Source organism: Ylistrum balloti, unplaced genomic scaffold, assembly GCF_031769215.1.
Source record: "Ylistrum balloti isolate Yb309-2 unplaced genomic scaffold, AGI_CSIRO_Ybal_v1 Utg369830, whole genome shotgun sequence".
Lineage (NCBI taxonomy): Eukaryota > Metazoa > Mollusca > Bivalvia > Pectinida > Pectinidae > Ylistrum > Ylistrum balloti.
Window position 1 is genome coordinate 2,267,451 of NW_026781993.1, and position 23,121 is coordinate 2,290,571.

Sequence of the window (23,121 nt, forward strand, 5' to 3'; positions counted from 1 at the left end):
TATCATGACTTACAACAGAGTTACAGCCTTGTATACAAATATCATGACTTATAGCACAGTTACAGCCCAGTATACAAATAGCATGACTTATAACAGAGTTACAGCCCAGTATACAAATATCATGACTTACAACACAGTTACAGCCCAGTATACAAATATCATGACTTACAACACAGTTACAGCCCAGTATACAAATATCATGACTTACAACACAGTTACAGCCCAGTATACAAATATCATGACTAGGACAAAGTTACAGCCTAGTATACAAATATCATGACTTACAACACAGTTACAGCCTAGTATACAAATATCATGACTTACAACACAGTTACAGCTCAGTATACAAATATCATGACTTACAACACAGTTACAGCCCAGTATACAAATATCAGGACTTATAGCACAGTTACAGCCCAGTATACAAATATCATGACTTATAACACAGTTACAGCCAGTATACAAATATCATGACTTATAGCACAGTTACAGCCCAGTATACAAATAGCATGACTTATAACACAGTTACAGCCAAGTATACAAATATCGTGACTTACAACAGAGTAACAGCAAAGTATACAAATATCATGACTTATAACACAGTTACAGCCAAGTATACAAATATCGTGACTTACAACAGAGTAACAGCAAAGTATACAAATATCATGACTTACAACAGAGTCACTGCCTAGTATACAAATATCATGACTTACAACAGAGATACAGCCCAGTATACAAATATCATGACTTACAACAGAGTTACAGTCCAGTGTACAAATATCATGAATTACAACAGAGTTCTTGAAGATATGTACTTGAAAAGACAAATGACCTTGAGCTATTTTACAACAAATCAACATTGAGACTACAAACGTTATTCAAAAAGAGCAGTCAATGAAAAGTTCTGTCAAGCTAATTTATTAATTATGACAAAAGGTTTTGTATTATATTCGAAAAGTTAACCTAAAGGAGGAAGAAACAGCTGTATGGTGCAGTTTCGTTCATTATTTGGCTTATTCTATATCTTATCTACATTTGTATTCAAAAGATGCCATTCATTTGTGTGTCTATTGTACAATAGGTACCTTACCAAATTGGATTTTCACCTGTGTTAGCGATATAATAAAGTAATCCCTCTATTGAACATTCATTCGTGAAATAGAAATGTATTTCCTTTCATCATTTCGCTTTCAGACTGCGATAGGATCGTAACAGATGTATATACGCCGCCAAGTTGAATTGGCTTAATCTGGATGTACCTGGAACTGCCCCTTATTTACCCTTTCAAACATCCTCGATTTATTTCATAAACAACCCGTGTTTATCACTGGAAGATAACAGGAAGTTTAACTCAATCCTATATCAGTTTACACAATGTTAAATATAACCAAGTAGGATGGAAACACAACAAACGGAGAGCGTTCCCAGATTTATACTCAGATCATGTATGATCGCTAGTTTAGTTGTTTTTTTCTATTTGCTATCGTGGGAACAGGTCACTGTAAAATTTTACCCTTTGGCCAGGACAACCTCGTGACAACATTTACGTATGACGCGTTTACAATACGATACATTAACTTTGGATTACTACCTGGCAGAACAGATCAGTTGGGAGATGTAATGGAAATATATATTGATTGCTGTAAGCATTACCTACATCGTTATCTATGCTGCACTATGTTCACTACACGAAAGTATACGATACACACACCAATTATAAACGATTCTATCAAATATATATATCAAATCAATCGAGGTGATTATGTTTGATTCCCTCATACTCACTACAATTTCTGGAGACGAAGAACTAGAAATCGGAGAAATATCACAGTATGAATGGCCAGAACTACCAGCGGCAACTAGGGAGATTTTATTACCATATAACCATAGGGAGCATAGTACCAAAACGTAATAACCATTGTCGGGCTTGAATATCTATACTTGAAGAACTAAGGAAAAGACCAAATCCTACATGACATACATTGGAGCCATGGATGCCACAGTCGTAAAAAGAGACATTTTGAGAAAGACAGTACAGCAAGGTGTCCTCAAGTTCCAGGAAACTGAACAAAAGGATCGAGAAGAAAGGCCTCCCGAAACCGGACGGACCGACCAGCATCAGACCGCAACTGTCATCTCTGCAAGAGGGACTGCCATTCCAGCATTAGCCTGTCCATTTCAGAGTGCAACGACATAGTCAACCGATACTGACGGATGACTACCATTTTTTGGCTTTGCTTTACCTTGTTCTGAATTTAATTGAAATGTTGAATTCACTCACGTGTCTTTCCTACAATCACCCATTAGCAAATATGACCTGAGTTACTGAAAGTAACCATTAACACATGTACAACTATTGAAGTGTGGCCTGTTTTAGCATTAACTGCATAACATCATACATGACTTATACGTTTAAATATTACCTCTTACAAATATTGAATCAACAAATTAATTAACTGTCAATATCAATAAACCAAGTTAAATAATTCACATAAGTCACCTAACCCTAATATTGAATCAAGTAGAATGTGTTCGTATTCATTTGATGTCAGATTAATGAAAGCATTCAAATATGGTTTCGTGTAACTGAGCGCATGAATTATGTTTTTGCAAGGCATAATATCGTGTATTTCCGTCCATAGCTTTGCTGTCATTTAGTACAACCATCAAGGCCTTAACACATTCAAACCGTTAATTATAAACATTTCCTTTTTTTACCTGTTTTCTGTACAATGGTTTAACACATTCTTGTTCATGATGAAACTGTATAGCTAGCATGTCACCTTTTCACTACAGACATAATTTCACAGCTTACAAGTGACATTGGCATGGATACTTTTACCGTGTAGCGAAACATTAAATCGGATAATCGAGGCAATATACTACAGTACATTTCAATATATCGAGGATTTATCCTCATTATGCTTCAAACAGATTTACTAAAAACAAGGATAATGATGGATTAGGGACATCTGTTTTGTCCCAGGATTCAGGACACTATTAATGCATGTCTGTGACGGTGTTACTGACCTTCGGGCTTACATTATTTATTCTTGATATCAATTTCACGAGGTGTCACATCAAACGTCCACCCAGCTCCACGTGAAGAAAAATATTGCGTATAGGCTTTTAAAAAGAGTCAACATATCTACGTAATCTAATATCGGTATCATACCCAAAACCAGCTCAATTTCAAGGAAGTACACTTTTTAGATCTTTATAATCTAATACATGTAAGGTAATATTTTATATCAGTAAAAAGAATGTAATACAGTATATACATCCATAAGTGTTTTTATCAGTTCTAGTATAGATCCGTGTATACAGGACAGATGCTGTGTGTTTGTCGATCTGCTCACCTTGATTTACATATTTACAGGTAAGAATCACGTGACAGCTTTCTATATATAACATATAATATTTTAGCGATGCTTTCAGTTAGTCAATAGTGCGAAACGTATGTAAGGACACATCTTATTCATTTTTATTAATAGGTGTATTAGACAGAGAAAGGAAAATAGATTTATTAGCTTACATTGATAATTCTATTTTAACTTCAATATAAATCTCTCTGAGTAAATTATATCTAGGCTATGATACCAAATCATTATGTTTTAGGATAAACAGCATGATAGGAACTTCTACAGCCTGTTTCTTGGTACTAGAACTTATTTTTATGGACATGGTTGGGGCTACTGTCAACATGACGGAGTGTCCAGTCACTTTGCAGAATTCTAACTGGACAGCGGGGTAAGTTTTTCTATCCAATCATGTTACGAGTATATTTTCTGCACCATGTGTTTCGTGTGTTGTGGTTATGTCTTTTAATCAATGCAGAAATGTAAGAGTTAATAAAATCATTTATGGAAAAAATTGTCGAACAAAATGACCAATCTATAAGAAACACGGAATTACATAAGGGTATCGTATCATCGACCTTGGATATGATTACTGTTACCTAAACGGAAATATTGGTTATAATGTATAATCTAAAACCATATCGAAATATCATTCCTGTTGGCCTGACATATTCAATTAAATGAGTAGAAGTTTTTCAAAAACCACGTAAAATTAATAGGCAATTAAAGATTCTCGCCAACTGAAAGTTACAATTCTGCATGGTTATGAAACATGAAATATTCAATCAATTAATACATATATCCAAAGAAATCCGATTAATTATTACTTTAGAATTCCGTTCGAAAATGGAAAATCTAAGATTATGAGAAAATGATCACAGTAAATCAGTACCAAGTGAATATAATAGACATCACATAGGTTATATAATAGAAACCACATGGGTGGTTTTTAAGTCAGGAATTGATGAGGACATATTTATTTACTTTTGGTAACTTCAAGGGTCAATTGATGACAATAGCCGAACAGAGAACGACAAAGGGAAAAAAACAGAAAAAAGGCAGATAGGACGAAAAGAAAATTAAACTATCCCGAGTGTTTTGCTGATGGTTGTTGACCTCGTCAATGCCACATTACGTCGCCATAGTTAGTCAAACTCCGGGAAATGAACGGTAGGTAGGCGTACAATGCAGTTTATTGACAACAGATAATACACTAGTTTAAGATCAACGAGTTAATACTAACCTGTGAACAGAATCGTCATTCAACTTAAATTCCATCAAAAAACAAAATTCAAATTTACACGGAAACTCCTTAACAAATACATGGACTTGGTGTTCCGGTAGAGTACGATATATCTGCAGGCACAAACGTGTAAATCTTGATCAGTGTTTCGTTTTCATTTTAGATTTAATGTAGCCATCATCATGTCTGAGTGATGATGTGGCACAAATGATTTTTTTTAACCTGTCCATACGGGTTGCCGTATTTTCGAACAACTCGACAATTTATGGAGGTTGAAGCTTACAAAAAAGGGAGTGAATGCTATTTAGCAATACTTTATACTTTGATAGCTAACATCATTGAGAAGTATTCTATTTCTTTGCGATATAAAGCTGGACGTGTTTGATGCTCGTTGGTTTGCTTGTTGGTTCCGTTGTACCGTGAAATTACTAACTCGGAATGATCAAGATTAACTTTGAGGTGTCGTCGATTAAGGACAGCACGCTTACACTTCCAGAACACCTGTTCCTTCGCTTTGTCCTTCTTTCGCTTTGTATTCTTTCCTGAATCTCTTTTTAAATCGTTACTTTTGTTTATATTTTACCCTAGTTTTATTGAATTTAGTTTGGATCATAATGATATTCACATATTGGTATTTTTTCGATTTTGTTCATCTCATCTTACCTCCGGAAAGAATTAACCTGATTATTTCCTGCTGTTAAATCGAAGACTACAGCATCAAAACATTTTAATTACAACCAAATGCTGCACAAAACAATGTAAATTACAAAGCAAACAAACGCTGTACAATTCAGTGTCGATTACAAACATACGTTGCACCAACTGAACGTCGATAACAAACACGCGCTGCACAACTCAGTGTCGATTACAAACACGCGCTGCACAACTCAGTGTCGATTACAAACACGCGCTGCACAACTTAGTGTCGATTACAAACACGCGCTGCACAACTCAGTGTCGATTACAAACACGCGCTGCACAACTTAGTGTCGATTACAAACACGCGCTGCACAACTTAGTGTCGATTACAAACACGCGCTGCACAACTCAGTGTAAATTACAAACACGCGCTGCACAATTCAGTGTCGATTACAAACGCGCTGCACAACTCAGTGTCGATTACAAACACGCGCTGCACAATTCAGTGTCGATTACAAACACGCGCTGCACAACTCAGTGTCGATAACAAACACGCGCTGCACAACTCGGTGTAAATTACAAACACGCGCTGCACAATTCAGTGTCGATTACAAACGCGCTGCACAACTCATTGTCGATAACAAACACGCGCTGCACAATTCAGTGTCGATTACAAACACGCGCTGCACAACTCAGTGTCGATAACAAACACGCGCTGCACAACTCAGTGTCGATTACAAACACGCGCTGCACAACTCAGTGTCGATTACAAACACACGCTGCACTAGGTCAATGAACTTCACCTACTTCTGCATCTCCTTATTCAGCCTCTTCTTATCACTATGGCCCAGCTAGGCACTCATTAACTGGCGATGTAAGTAAAATGTTTAGCTTCATGAGCTATGCAAAGCTTTCAGGTGTAACTCAGGAATTGTAATTAATGGCATATGTTTTTTCAAAAATCTTCAAAGAGCTATTGACCGATCTTTACCGCGCTCTTCTGAGATCATTTTGTTTCTATAAGACCATTTTGATTTTCCATCAACAAAGCTCTTTTGGATTGAAGGAAAGCCTTCGTTCGCTCGATATTCGTCCTAAAAAGGTAAACGCTGGTACAAAAAACCACAAGTTTTAGTTTCTTATCATGAAAGCAAGAAAATATAATAACTTGTCAACAAAACCCTAATTCAAATACACAGTTTTTAAAACAATGTCAAAATATGAAAATATGAAGGTTTACATGGAGACTCAAAGCACAACAACAATAAGACCAGACGTTCCGGAAGGGTAAGCGTTTTCTGCTTCGTCGACAACAACGGTCATGTAAATCTTCCTCATCCATGTACGTAATGACCCTTAGCATCACTAACGAGTCCTAGAAAGACGTAACAGATACATGATGCAGTTTTATTCATTGTCTATATTGTATCTGATTTAAATTTGCTTTAAAATGTGTTATTCACATGTGTGTCTTTTGAACAATTTTCGGAATTGCAGGTGGTAGACACAGCTGGTGGATTATATTTCCCGAGCTCGGTGTTCCGTTAACCTGCACATGCTGTTTTAATTCATTCGATTTTCCTCATTTGCGTCCTAGGTTTAAATTTTAAGGCCTGTAACATCCTTGACGAGTCCGAGAAGGACGAAACAGTATGATACCGTTTAATTGCTTGTTTAGCTCTACTGTATCTTATCTAATTTATCAACGGGGGTTATTCACTTGTGTGCATTTTATACATTCTAAGAAATGGAATAAATCAAGACCTTTTGGGTAACACGACCCTATTCAATTACGGACCTGGTTTCCATTCCACAATGAGACAATCCAACTTTACAAAGTTACATTATCTAATAAATGTTGTACACACCTACATAGAAGAAACAGACAATAATATTACTTTTAGATACACTTCTACCCCTTCTTAGGATCAAAAATATACATGAACTTATATGATAGGGGTCAGGTGTATACCACACAATCAGTTTGAACACCATTTTTATATGCCTTATTGTTTGGCATGAGCATGTGATGTTGTATTTCATAAGCAGCTGTTTTCATTCGTATCTATTAATTTACATTGCAAATTGGACGTAACCCGTACAGCTTCAGATGAATAAGTACGTTTCAAACATTTGCAGTCACGAAAGATGATGCAAACATTACCTATATATCAGGCAACCTGTCTACGAATAAAATATATATCACATATATAAAAAAAAATCCCTTCATCACATTCTACAACCCAATGATTGTTAGGAAAAAGACCTTGGTGTCTTACTGAGTGTCGTAAGAGGCGCTTAATGAGGGACCGCACCGCATTAATAAGTCGATCGGGTAGGAGACGTATTTAGAAGGCTTGACACTGCAATACAACACTACATCGTCCTACACACGCCTTCAATATACAGCACTATATTTTAAAGCTGAAGAACCTTTATGCGTTGTGTTTTTCATACACCAGCCTATAATAATAATCGTCTTTATTTATTCTTGATTACATATTGAGCGTAGAGCTCATCTTCCATATGGTCAAGACATATTAAAATGTACAATATTTACAACCTTAAGAAAGATATGTATAAAACAACTGGACATACAGGTGAAAAGATATAAAAGCAGTTCAAGTAAAACTGCTTTGCAGACCTCTTAGATTCTAAAAGTGATGAGCAGTTTCTGATATGACATGGTAAAAGATTCCACGTCTGGGATCCTTGGTATCTAAAAGATCTCCTAATATTGTTTGACTTATGACATGGTAAATAAAACACATTGGTAGATAAGGATCTAGTTGTCCTTTTCTGTACATCAGATGTATACATAAAATCATTCAAGTTTTGTGGCGCTAAATTGTGAAGAATCTTGTACATAAAAATTGCTTGGTTATATAAAACTCTTTTGCTAAAAGATAACCAGTTCAACCTTTTGAACATATCACAGGAAAGTGTTGTAAAATCACAGTTCAAAATGATTCTAGCTGCCCTCTTTTGCAGACGTTCTAATATTAAAGTGTTCGTTTTAGAGCTGTTTCTCCATACAGTAGAACAATATGTCAATATGTGGGTTGATAAAACATTTGGAAAAGGTCATGCAAGATGACTGACTTACAAAAGGTCTCAGCTTTTTCATCTGAAAAATTTATACTGGATATCTTTTTACATGTATTTAAAATTTGGTTATCCCAAGAGAGACAATCATCTATCGAAACTCCTAAGAGCTTCTCACTTTTTACATTTTCAATGTTAACATTATTGATAAAAATGGACAGATCTGTTTTTAGTTTACATTTCCTCTGCGAAGTACTAACGAGCATGGCTTTCGTCTTTTCTGGTTAATGCACATTTTGTTTTCATCACACCATTTTGGCACCAAATTAACATCATTATTGAGGCTGTTGTTAACATCCTCAAGTAATTTACCTTGTGATTGTAATGAAGTGTCATCTGCGTACATGTATATAGAGCTTTGGGTTGCAATCAGGGATAGATCATTTACATATAAAATGAACAAAGTGGCCTTTCGGAAATCCAGAAAAAGAACACCTGTCAAATTACCTTTGTCAATAGCTTCATACCAACTATTTGTAATGTTGTTAGTGCAGTCTGACATGAATTTTTTTTTTGTAAAGCCAGATTGGTTATCTGTGATCAAATTGTGATAAGTCAAAAACTTATAAGAAATGGACATGCATGTGCTTTTCTATACACTTTGATAAAACAGGCAATACTGATATTGGTCTGTAATTGCACAACAGTTCTTTTTTACACTTTTTGAAAAGAGGGCTCACTTTTGCAAACTTCTGGAAACGTATTTGTATAAACACAGAAATTCATGATTTTACATACAATCGGGGCAATGGATTTGGCACAGTGCTTTAAAAATTTAGCACTTATGTCATCTAGCCCAGTGGCCTTGTTGACATCTAAATTCAATAAAAATTTCTCGATAAAAGTAGTTTCTACTCAGGGGATATTAAAAATACTTCCCTTCAGTTTGTCTTGGGTATACACTTTAAGTCTCTCTAAAGTACCTGAAGTGTCATTGTTACATGTGTCTTTTGCACAGTGTTCCGCTATATTTGTGAAATATTAATTAAAACAGTTACCTGTTTCAGTTTCATTGGTAACATCAACTTCACTTTGATCTTTTATACAACTGGGCAAACTTCAAGATTTCTTTGGAAAAAGTTTTTAAAATTATTCCAGTAGGTTTTTAAAATTTTTACACTGATCTAAACCAGAAGTGAAAAAATTAGATTTTGCAAATTTTATCATAGCTGTAACTTTGTTTCTCCATTTGCGATAAAGTCTATTCGACCCCCACGTTTATGCTTGTTCCGTATTTGTATAGCTATGTTAATGTCCTCTGTCCAACAATCAGGAATGTTTTGATAGCGCACTCTCTTTTCCCTGATTGGGGCATGTTTGTTTGCTATGTCCATTAACAAAGTTCGGAAAGTTTTTAGCATGTCATCTACATCGTCAAAAACATCCAAACAGAACCAGGACACGTTTTCAACATCTTGGTAGAAAGATTCATGGTTGAATTTTTTCATGTATCTGTATTTGATGATGTTTTGTATCTTCTCTTCTTTCTTGCTGTTAACTCGGACAGCGCTGACAGGGTCACCCATAGTTATGGTAGGTACTTCCGTGTATGTTTATGTGGAGTAGTAGTCCATATATGATCTATACATATCCCGTTATCATCTTGTGTCGGAACAGTTACTAGGTTTGTCATGTTGAAACTGTAACTCATCAAATGTTGAAGTTGTCTACTTGATGTACTTTCTTGTAGTGTGTCAATGTAAAAATCACTCATGAGAATGATTTCATCATGATCACAAAATATTTTGTCCAACACTGATTCAAATTATTCCAATCCAACTTTTTTTCAGAATTTGGAGGCCTATACACAATTCCAATAATCAGAGGTTTTGAATGTAGGGGGTCCAATTCAATCCTAAGGCATTCCAAATTTTCAGTAATTAAATCATCTCTCTGAAACTTGTCATCATAGCATCATTTTATTTGAATTTTTATCAAAAATTGTGAGGTTAATCTGAGCACTTGCTTGACTTCAACTTTTCATGAATGAATCTAGCAAGTTTACAATAAAAGATAATGTGTAAATGTATTACTTCAAACTGGTCGTTTGAATACCAAAACAATCCCTTTTTTATTTAGACCAAATCCTGTTCTGGAGAAGCACGAGTCAGCTTTATTAATACTCCTTGGTTTTGGTGGGTTTTCCATCATCCTTGCTCTGATACACAACGCCATCAGGAAACACATATTTCATGATGAAAATAACCTTGACACGACGTTTGACGCCGGAGGTGACGTCAGCACGAGTTTGACGGCGGTAACAGTAGCGTCACAATTGTTTTGGCCCGCCGACATCCTTCAAAGTGCAACCATAACAACAAAGGTAAAGAAGATATTCTGCATTAAAATTTTGTTACATTACAATTTTGTTAAACATTTTATATACACGTTTAAGACTGCTGTCCTCATGGGCTTCACACTTACCGAGTCGTCTGTAGCATAGTATGTCACAGATCAGGTAACAATGGTTTGGGACAGAAAGACAAAAATGGCTCGCCAGAGGTTTGCCACTTTTGTCTTTCTTCACCCTTACCCGAATACAGCTTATATTTTGAGACGCTGACCATGTATTCTCTAGGTATTTATCCTTAATCATTCTATCATTCAAATAACCTTACATATTAACTCTAAAATACATACATAGGTAGGATTTCTAGCTGATATTTATTTATTTATTTTTGTGAAATTAACCTGTTTATATATTGCTTTACGTTTATTGCATGTCCTTCCAAACGTATATTTTTACGCTCTAACCTGCTATTTTACATTTACTATTATAAACACAATTGATAAGTCACTCTGATGTTTTATAGCCTGTCTGCTGTAACAGTTCTAATGGAGTGTAGGGCGTTGTATTTTCCCACAGGTAGTAAAACATATGTTATTGATATATTAGGGGATTGTGAAGCAAAATTAGTCAGCTGTGAAATAGATATTTCATTCTCCAATATACTTCTTACTTATATGTCAGTTCATGGACACGCTTCCTAATACTTATCTTCGATTTCTTGAGAAATTTATAAAGGTGTGAAATGAGATATGTAAATCGAGTGTAAGGAAGGGGTTGATAAACTCTATACAATGGTCACCATACGACCCTTTTTAAACTTTTAAGTGCGTCATGTCCCAATTGAATTCATTCAAGAATTTCCAGATACTGACCACGTCATCAGCAGATACCTGTTAAGGTTTTAACTTAGCAATAATACTGGGGCATGAGACTCTGTCATGGTATAGAAATATCGTAGTATTAAGTTTATGATTATTATAAGATAGATCGGTTGACTTTTTCATGATCGTAATTGTTGATCCATATTGGAGGGTATATGATATTTAAATGGAGAAGAGAATTGCTGTAGGCTCGGGAAATTTTTCCGATTGGACTAGTGATCCTACACCGACTTCCTTAATATCACTTAGTATACACTATCTCTAACGACCGTACAGTGTTTGGTGTATAGTGTATATGTACAGGTCACTCTCATTTGCTACTGATTTCACACGTTCTTTTGATTTTGGGATATATTAAATAGTTTCACAATGTATATAGATTTTTTTTTTCAAATTCCCAACGGTCATGTTCAGTTGTCACAAAAATCAAGTAAATTTATTAATATGATATTGATACCCATATAACCACTAGGCATAGATAATGTGAGTTTAACTGACATTGACATTTGTCTTATATACACAGTGTTAAAGTTTATAGAAAATACTGATTAGTATTAAACAAAATAGTAATGTCTTAGACGTCCGGTACATGTGTACTACAAGATCTCTCTGTTGATTAAACATCTATCAAGTCAGAAAGTGGGATGATGATCTGGTGAAAATCGTCTTAAGATTTATATACACATTACAATGATCACCTGTTCTTGTTATGCTCTTCAGCATTAGTTTACAGAAATGTTTAGAAATCCTTACGAATGACAGGTGATGAAGCCATTCAGAATTTCCGTTTCTTAATGGCTCCGGATACGGTTCAAAATCTGATTTAGATAGTATCCTGTCTAAAGTAACGTTGTGATGAGTAGTTATAAGGTGTTCACCTATACTATTCCATCTACAACTTGTCAATTTTCTTATAAATGATACATTTGTTCAAATGTTCTACAACAGCATGGAATGGCGACTTGAAGCCTGGTCATTCATATCCACTGGTAGTTCCCCTGTTGTTTATATTGTTCTCATTTGGTAACGTGTCATACATGTAACATACTTTGCAATTTTTTTGTTTTTTGGGTTTTTTTTTTTTTTTTTTTTTTTTTTTTTGTTTTTGTTTTCAGTTGTATCCGTGTGTTTTAATCTGATGTTTACACTTGGCATAGTAGTTTCATCGTATTTATTTTGAGCTGAGATTGTGTTGAGATGTCGGTATTTTCTTTTTTTCAATTAGCAATCAGTAACCACGTCCTTTTTGACATTCTAAACGAGTGTACAGCACTTTCTCATAACGATGTGTATCACAATGTTATCATTTTTGTTGTAGATTGGAATAGCCGGGCCATTTTGGTATTCCGTCAGCGTCATTCTCAACATTTTCATCTTTCCAATCTTCTCTGTTCATTTTAAAACACGAGCACCAGGGGCAAAAACCTACCTTCAGGTAAATTGCAATTGTTGTTTGTGTGAATACTTATTAACTTCACCCACATACAGGTAAATTGTTTTCCATACATGTCTTTAACACGAAAACTTACCTACAGGTACAATATTTTAATTGTTGTTCATATCAAGACTGATTTAACACGAACATTTACTTTCTAGATGTCTAAATATCCGACAAAAATAATTAAATCCTATCACAGAAGAAATTCAAATGTATACAAAGTCATACAGTATATTCTGCTGAACCATGTGTGTGTGATTGTGGTGGTTTGTGTGTGTTGTGTATGTGTGTGTGTGTGTGTGTGTGTGTGGTGGTTTGTGTATGTTGTGTGTGTGTTGTGTGTGTGTGTGTGTAGGTGTGACTTATTACAGGTAAATTGATATATACATTATTTACCACAAAAACATCAAGACGAGTACACGTGTAGGCGTTTAGTTTCTAAAATTCTTCTGTGGTGTTTAGTTCATACTACTACAGTATTTTTTGTTCCATTTCCATCATGTTTTCGTGTAAATTTAGTAGTGTTCACATTCAACATTTTTTCGAAAAAGTTTAATTAAAATTGTCACGGCACGCACTTTTATGAACTTAAATATTCATCAATTTCATTTTACATACAACATGTTTCAGTATTAGGATTGTATTGTTAACATCTTTAATATGTAAAGTGAAACATTTCAAAGGTATCGACAGTAATAATTCCATCTAGTTGATTACGTTGTAAACAGTATGCCACATATAACACAGTCGGTAATATATGTACTGTATATATAATGTAATTATCGGTGATCGCGGGCTGTCTGAGGAAATCATCGTGACATATTGTACTGATAAAATGTATTAACGTTTATGATATCTTTATTGCGCACTATTCACTTTAAATCCTACATCAATAAACAGTCTATTATATTGTATATTCTACAACACTTTTTACATTCCATTATATTTACTTTTACATACACGGATAGTTTTCTTCCTTGAATTGACATTATATAAGGACATTTTTTTCAGGTATTTTGTTGATAATATAAAACAACACTATCAATAGCGAACGTGTCCTCCATAGGCCCCAGTAAAGGCTCGTCATAGGCTTGGCATGCTGCGAATCAGGCGCCGTATAGTCATTTTCGGAATTTGTTGCTATTCGTGACGAAGAGCGCTAGCAAGCTCGTGTCGGTTGACAGGAAGCCGCTGACGATTGGCATTGCGTTGATGAAACAGGTCCCACGCACGTTTGATCGGGTTAAGGTTGGCTGAAAGACTAGGACAGTCCATACGCTCGATAGTTTCTTCTTGAAGGTTCTAATTCACAAGTCCAACTGTATGTGGTGGAGCGTTGTCGTCCATCAGTACAAACAAAGGGCCGACAGCACCCGCAAAGAGTCCTACAATTTGAGGGTTTCATCCCGCTACCGTTAACCTGTGAGGCTACCACCTTCAGTCACGTACAAGTCAGTCCTATCAGCAAAACTAATCCTTGCCCACACCATATCCGTGCCCTGGGATCATGCTCAGTGACGCAGCAGTCAGCGAACCTCTCGCCCACCTGACACCAAACACTCCTGCCATCATGAAAGTCCGCAAAAAAGCTGCACTCATCCGTCGCGATTTACATGGTCTGCTGCCAAATATTGCCAAACTCTGCGGCGACGAAGTGTGAAACGAGGGAGTACAGCCGGTCTGTGGGCGTGTAGTCCAGAGCTTTAAGGTCTTTTCCTCACGGTTTGTACGGAAATTCTTCTTCCAGTTGCTTGACGGAAGTCGTTATTCAACCATGTGGAACTTGCACAGCAAAAGTGCTTAAATAAACGATCCTAACGGGCTGCCGTACCCCGTGGTCTACCTGATCGAGGTCTCATTATTCAGAAATGACACTTTGTGACAAATTAAAGCGTGTTGTCACAGTTTGGTGTAGGTTGCACAAGCAAATCGTTACCGAAATGTTATTGTGCATGCCTTGGTGATAAAACAGTTGTCAAGGAGTGTCAAGCCTAATTTATGTTAATGGCAGAAAAAAATTACATATATATATATAATCCTTAACTTTGTGCGTCCAGTATATACATATGATGTAATACAGATGGCCGGGTCATTTTCAACACAGTCATCCGAGACGATCAGTGTCCATGTAAGGTGTTATGATGTTTTCACCTGTTCACTTAAAACCACTCAACCGTAAATCAATGTCATGTTGTATGAAAAGAACTTCCTGATGTGTGAACACCAGTACAAAATTGGCCAGATAATTGATAAAAGGATGTAGTAGATTTCTAAACCTCAAATCTTAAGCAATTTATAATAAATCAACATATGAATCTTTATTTACTGTGATACTTACGTGCTTGTAAATTGTTGTCAAATCCATATCTATTTACTACAAAAACTACCTACAGGTAAATTGATGTTTATATAAATCTTCTTATACCGCTTAAACTTTTGTACATGCAAGTTTTTGGCAACATAAGATTTTTAGTCATCACGAAAAGCTACTATACTATTGTTCGTATTAAACTTCATCGACCTTAAGGTAAATTGTTGTTCACATTTCTTACCACAAATACCTAACTACATGTAATTATTTCTAAGATAATCTTTACCTACTACAAAAGGTTTAGTATCAGTACTTGTCACTTTACAGCAGGGTCGTCATATGAACACACGTTTGTAAACAAGTGACTACTACACAATTATACTAATCTTATTCGCTGTCATATTCAGAAACGATATTGTATCAGAAATAGACTGATGATCCTGACTCTTAGCGTACCATCACAAGGAGGCTTACATCATGTATCTCAACCCCCTTCCCCCGGCACTCACATTTTCTCTGTACTGGTATTCCGTAATTTCCACGAACCTCTGAACAAAATACTGCAGTATAGTGACTTCATCTTATAACTTGTCTTTTCGAAAGAAATACAATTATTCGAAATATACACATGGCCGGCCACAATATAACATCGATACCATTGTTAAACTGACGGTGAGGGTTGATTTGTCTCTGATCATGCGTGACCATGGAAGCTTTGCATAGAGTTAGAACTCGTAAACTTGTACCTTCTTCAGATCGGAATTTGACCCCTACCTTACGAACTCTTATACCTTTATATCATAGATCCTGTTAGAAGAGCAAGATGAAAACACTACCCTCAGGAGATATTAACACACTTAGCGCTAGATAACTTCACATAACAAGGATACAATAATTCACATAAAAATCTTTCCACTTCCATTTATGCAATCACCTTATACTCTTTATATGATATGAGCACAATTGTATGAATTAAATCGTACAGATAACATTAGATACAATAGAACAACAGTTGTGGTCAGTTCCTTGGATATTTCAAAATCTTCGAAAAAAATTATGTGAAAGTTTGGTTTTCTTCACGGTCGAATTTTTCTGTTTTATTGCAGATCATTTACGCCAGATTCGGTAAGAAGGCCCACATAGTATTCTGCTGTTTTGCGCTCCTCACGAATATGGTTATTATGACGGCTTTACTATTGGCTGGAAAATCAACCATTCAATCGTTGACAAAGAATATTTCTGATGAATTCACTCTTCTCATGATGGCGACGTTGTTTGGATCCTACTCTCTGATTGGTGGAATCGGGACAACATTTTATGTGTCCTATTTCAACGTCTGTCTTATATTCGTTTCATTGACTGTTTTCTTTGTAAATGTCTTACATAATAGTGACAGCGATTATGATAATATTGGTGACGCTACCAGAATGTTCAACGTATTATCGTGTGTAAAAGGACCAGAAGAAAACACTGGAAGTAGTTTTCTGACCTTCAGGTCTGGGGTTGGTATACTTTATGGTGTTATAGGTTTCTTTGTGGCATCTGCTGTCACCTACTGTGATCAAGCTTCCTGGCAGAGTAGGATCGCTGCCAAACCTATGCAAGGCGTGTGGGGATTCTTCCTGGCCGGGTTTATGTGGCTGGCCATTCCTTCTACCATGGCTACAACTACAGGCATGGCTTATCTTGCAATCAGCAGTGAAAATAACACGCACCTGTTGACCTCAGACCTGATTGATCAAGGTAAGATTACAAATATTAGACATCTTTTTTCTGTGCTGAGCCGTTTTTTTTTAATAAATAACGTCTATACACAGCTTTTGTGGTCACATATAGGCAGAAATAAACCAAACTGTCAGTAACACAATGGTATCGATGACATGCCGTTTGTGCATTGCAAAAATCATTTTATTTCCTTTGAAAAGACCGGTTTTAAAGAGTTAAAGACGCCGGCACAATACTACACAATATTTGATTAGATGTTCTTGTAAAAATTACGATATTTCAATAAAGGCAAAATGGATATGCTAAACCTCACTTGACCTGGTCTGTGTACTAATTATTATATCCAATGAAATGCGTTGTTGGTCTCCTCATCTTAACTGACCAATTAGGGATGATCACTAGCGAGGGATGACCATCGATGAGAGAGTATCACTGACTTCAACTTTACCCAATAGCAAGCCCGAAAGATAGCACCCGCGAAGTAAAAAGTGAAATTTTTCACATACACTATCAGTCATGAAGTAGTGACACGGAAGTGGAACTTCTATTAATGCTTTACCTCAATGGCGGATAGCAACATGACGCACATAGCAACAAATAGTCTCGCTCACCAAAACGCTTCAATACGTGTGCAGACAACAAGAGTCTGGCTGATCGAGAGACTACGCTATTGGTGTCTTATTCGGCAAACATACAGAGATTATCCGAAAGGATAACAAAATACTAATGAACTAGTTTTGAACACAATATGTACAATATTCAAGGAAGAAAGATTTCCTTAAATATTATTTAAATGTCAAACATTTTGTCATGCTTGTTTATCACAATGAAATACATCACTGATAATAATACGCGCGCTCCAAATGGCTTTGCTATTATCCATATTATGGTGGTTATTGTGATTTGCTTAATTCAATATGTATCTATTTCATCCAGAAGATCTTTATCGTATTTTGGTAATTATCAAGGGCTGGTAACGCCGTTTATCGCTGAGAAAATCCTTGGACCAACGGGAGGAATTTTAACACTTACTATACTGTCCATGGCATTGATGTCGACCGGGTCAGGAGAGGTGATGGCCATCTCGTCCATCATCGTTTATGACATCTTCCAGACCTACATTCGTCCATTTCGGTAAGTCTTGACATTGTGGAGATGTACAAGGCATATGTCATATATCAGCTGGCATTTGATATATATATATATATCAACTGTTACTGATTTTACAGACTCTTCCTAACCATCAAAAGTTGCAAATGGAATCATAATGCAAACATTTTATATGTATGTCAATCAATATTAGATGGTCTACATAATGAACATAACATATTTGGTTGGATATTCTAAGAGTATTCTTGCAATGATAGTTGAATGTAACACGAAAATAGACGGATTGTTGTTATTTCATTTCTTTTACATTCGTCAGTGAGTAACATCTATTTCCTTACCGCCGTATTCTAACACCCACCATTAACGTTTCAGTCAATGTAAATACATCTTTGTATTTTGCATTCCAAGAAATGTGGAAAAAATGACAATTTATGAATTGCATTGCTAACACTTCAAAGTACAGGGTTAAATGATGATATTGTCATAAACAATACAGAAGCTTCTATGATATAGTCCATAGTCATCTGACCTCGGGTCACAACTGACCTGAGAACTCCCTTAAACAAAACATTAGAGACCACTACAAAAGGAAAAACAATCACCAACAATTGATGTTGTCTCCATGGATGTTGCTTACACGAAAAGTAATTGAACACGAACAGCAGTGTATTATATTTGTACCATTTGAATATTTTATTGAAAAATTCAGGAATTGGTAATGGAAATTTGTGATGGACAGAAAAAGAAAACACAACTTTTTAGATCAATTCTTTTTAAGTGTAGTCACACGGGTTTTGAGAGATCCAGATGGACAAGAAATATTGGATGGTTTTAAGATATATGTACACTAGTGGTCAGCTTGCTTTCTTTTAGTAATAACTATTTCCTTGTACGACGTGAAGTGAGATGTGTTCAATGCTCGCTGATTGGTTGTTTGAGCATTCGCTTTGTCATCATTTCAGACGTTTGTCGATGTTTACTCTTCAGGAACCTCTAATCTTATTCTCCTCATGTGCTTTTAGGGTTCTTCGTGTGGATTTTCCGTTCTCCTATACCTTTCCAACGTTGGATGGGAGTTAAATGATCATCTTAATGCCGGTATTCTCGTTGGTTTTTTTACAAGTAGTTACTCGATCAACTTCATTCTAAACCCAGGACTGTTAACGATAAAGAACTAATCATTAAAATTTGAATATCACATGTAATCGATAAGCTTTCTTGTGTTTTGCAGCCATAATCTGAAGAACGCGTACTGCATCCTGTGCGGTAAAAGGATACCAGCTCCGGACTTGGACAGCCCCGCCCCAAAGGAGCAGGACACTCCTACATCAAATACTTCAATGTGTGCTTGTAAAGCTGTCTCGGACTGTCAGCAATGTGCTGAGGATTTGTGTAGACGTGCTCTAAAGAAAACACATGGCGTTCAGTCACCGTACATGTGTACTGTTCACGGTCCCTACCGCACGTACCAGAGGTATCTGATTGACTTTAAGAACTGGTGTATCGTATGGGTGACTATATGTATCATTCCCTACGGTTTGACTGTATTCGCCATAGGTATAGATCTAAACTGGATATTCTACGTGGGAGCCATAGTTACGATACCATGTTTTCCGGCTGTCATTTTGTCCATTGTATGGGTTAAAGCTACCTCTCAAGGACTTATAACAGGTAAATACACTCGATAATCAGGGACATATAGCAAGTAATTATACTCTGAAAGTATAACAGGTAAGTATACGCGATAATCAGGTATTTACAAGTATAACAGGAAGATATTATAAGTACTTACTGTCTTATAAAAGGCAAAGAAAATCAAGAATACACAAGTATAAATGGAAAAGAAATCTGGGACTGGCAACAGGTAAAGCTGGTACAGCTCATTCTTCGAAAAAACACAATAGCAACCAAGTTACTCTTCTTTTATTAATCAACAGGTGTCGAAGAAAATGAAAAAAAAAATTTCTGAACACTATGAACTACTGAGATTTTTTGACCGCGTCTATCGTATATACAAAATTCACGGACACGAAAGACTAATTTGTATGGTACGTGCGAAGAGTTCATTTTCCGCATTGAGAATTTTCACTGGATAGCAACAACCATCCTGCATCCCTGAAAAATAATCGCGATTTTTATATCTTTTTATTTTATATCAACTGACAGACAAACTCATTACACAGGGTTTCAAAAGAAATACAAGTTGGTGAAAAAAATGAGAAAGTTTTACGATATTCACGATTATCTCATTGAGAACTATTCTATTTCTTTGTGCGATATGAAGGTGGATGTGTTTGATGCTTACTGGTTCCTTTGTTCCTTAGAGAATGTCAATAAAACCATAATTCAAACACAAATTCAATAAACATATGTAAATATGAACAAAAGAGAGATCTACAAGGATACTTCTGAAAAAGCACAAGGGAGAATAAGACAAAGTGTTTCGGAAGAGCGTGCGTACTCTACTTTTTCGCTTTACCATGTGCTCACAGATTGAAACAAAGGGCAATTAGTCTGGGGCATCAGAAGGACAAATATATATGCTGAGTATAGTATCACTTTAGGATATGAATATACATATAGAACCGTCATTTTCGATATAAACTTTGAATTACAAACAGTAAATTAAATAATCGATTAATCAATTACATTGGTGACTTTGTCAACCTAGCACTCGTCAGTGGTGCTAGGACCATACACTGATGAAACCTACATTGTGGGAGAACGATTGTGGAAATTCTCTTTGGTCTAAATCAGTGTCAAAAACCTGATATAGGGGTGTCCTAGTCCCAAAACTCGTTCAAATTCCATATCTTTTACATTGCATGACGTAAACGAATTTCAACTGCTATATTATGAACCTGACCTCTATTCGTATCAATGAAAACGCAGAATGTGGGTTCCTTCTAACCTCGGGGAGTTAAGATCAACATCAATGTCTTTCACCTGCAAACACCAAAATCTACAAATGCAACACAGAATATCAACAGATTCTGGATTGAAACTCAAATTCGATGAAAATTGGACAAAATATGAAGAAAAGATTTTCATAAAGATTCATGAAAAAGTACAAGGAGTATAAGACAATGTGTTCCAGAAGAGTAGGCTTTTTCAATCCATCGACGACACCCGCCATGTAAATCTGGTCCATCCAAGTAAGTACTGTCACGTTCTCAAATGAGAACAAGGTATACAACAATGGAAAAATTAGGAACACTAACAAGCATTAAAAAATTCATATCGTTTAAGGAAAAAGCATATTCACAAAAGAATAAAGAGAAAGATTTCGCCACTGGATAAGTACAAATGTGATAATCCCAGGTTCTCCGAGAAAGTTTACGTCTTCAGAAATATCTACAATATTCGTCAAGTTACAAAACACATACGTGTAGAATGTCTAGTATTTGCATACTACTAGCACAATCTACTCAAATAACTAGTATATCAGAATGTAAATTTAATATTGTCTTTTGGGCAAGTGGTGCGTAGTGTTAAACGACAACACTTAAGAGATATGCAAACTGGAAAAATAATCTTGCTTTCATGAAAAGCAACAACGATTTCTTCGATTTATTAATGTTTTAAATCAGTATGCTGTTATAACAACACTGAAAGTAATTCAAAAGTGGTCTAATTATGTTAGCATGTGTATTTTGCCGCTCAGGAACACTTTGACAGGTGACCCATTCACAGTTTAGGGTATCTGTATAAATCTTATTCACATTTTACACTCCTTTGATTATGACTCCCTTGACTCTATTTCTGGTATTTTGTTTTTGAAATAATGTCATATTTCTAATTGATTGGTGTACTGTCATATTCCTTTACAATTTCAAGCGGGGAATTATTCTACATCATTGTTGTCAGAAGCAATCTAATATTGCATAATCTAATTTATTTTTAGGGGGAATAACCGGTTTGTTAATCGGTGTTGCCGTCATGCTTGGTGTTGCATCAACGTACGAGGGAGGCTTGAGCAAATTTCTTTTGAATACGTCACAAGATTACTCTATTTTGGCGGGAACATGTTGCAGTTTCGGTGTTAGTTTGATCACGTGTATGATTGTATCCGCTTTTACTCATGAAATTAAGACTGATGCTGATGCTGATGCTGAATGGAAAAAAATGTACGACATTGATAACCCTCTCCATCCGTGGGAGTTGCATTTGCGTGAAGAGCTCAAGCAACAGGTGTACAACAAAAAGCCATCATATGGACAAATAGCAGCTGCATTTAGGCATGCCAAATTCACTGCTTACATAGGAGGGAGTATTTGTGTCATTCTAGTCACTTTTATCATTCCCGGTATCATGGCAACATTCCCCGTCCTGAACGCGACTCAGTTTGATGTTTGGGTCGGATTAACGCAGGGCTGGGCAATAATCATGGGGATCGTGGCTATTATAGCGCCCCCTGTAGAAGAAATATTAAAGATTCGTAAACAGTATCTTCAAAACAAAAAAGATGTCATTAATTATAGCCTGTGACCCCTATAGTCAGGGCACTACTTTCAAAATAGTACCTAAAGCGTAAAATGATAGAGAATCATTGTAGTAACACGTTGTCGTACGGGGAACATACTAGAATGGTACGGATCTCAATCCTGTGTCACGATGAGAGCAGAATGATTGTGTATGTAAGTCTTATGTAGAATTCTTTATTCGGGATTTCATTACTTTGTTTTCTATCAGTAACAATTACCTATGCATATATAAGGTAGAATTTCGTTTCTATTTTACTCTCAATGTATAGATATTGAAAAAAGAAGAAAACAATGTTCGCGTGAGCAACCTGGTTTATATTATAAAATGGTGTTTGGAATGTTATATAATATACATAATGATAACCAAAATATATGTTTTTTTTACATAATGCCTTTACAACGGCAAGAACTCACGAACTGTAGCTGGTTTAATGATTGTATGCAAATCTACTTGCAAGTTGTATATCTGGGGAATCAGAGAGTCGAATAAATTATATTTGTGGACAAATCACAGCCACCGTTGAGCAAGGTGTATT

General features: G+C 35.9%; 1 protein-coding gene across 1 annotated transcript; it reads left to right on the forward strand.

Moving 5' to 3' along the window:
- The first annotated feature begins 9,876 nt into the window (after window positions 1-9,876).
- LOC132545206 (uncharacterized) lies at window positions 9,877-22,589 on the forward strand. The gene is made up of 7 exons (XM_060208881.1): window positions 9,877-9,893; window positions 10,426-10,669; window positions 12,836-12,952; window positions 16,373-17,009; window positions 17,960-18,125; window positions 19,333-19,772; window positions 22,006-22,589. Exons 1-7 carry the CDS (start codon window positions 9,877-9,879, stop codon window positions 22,587-22,589), a joined length of 2,205 nt encoding a protein of 734 aa, XP_060064864.1.
- Window positions 22,590-23,121: the final 532 nt, after the last annotated feature.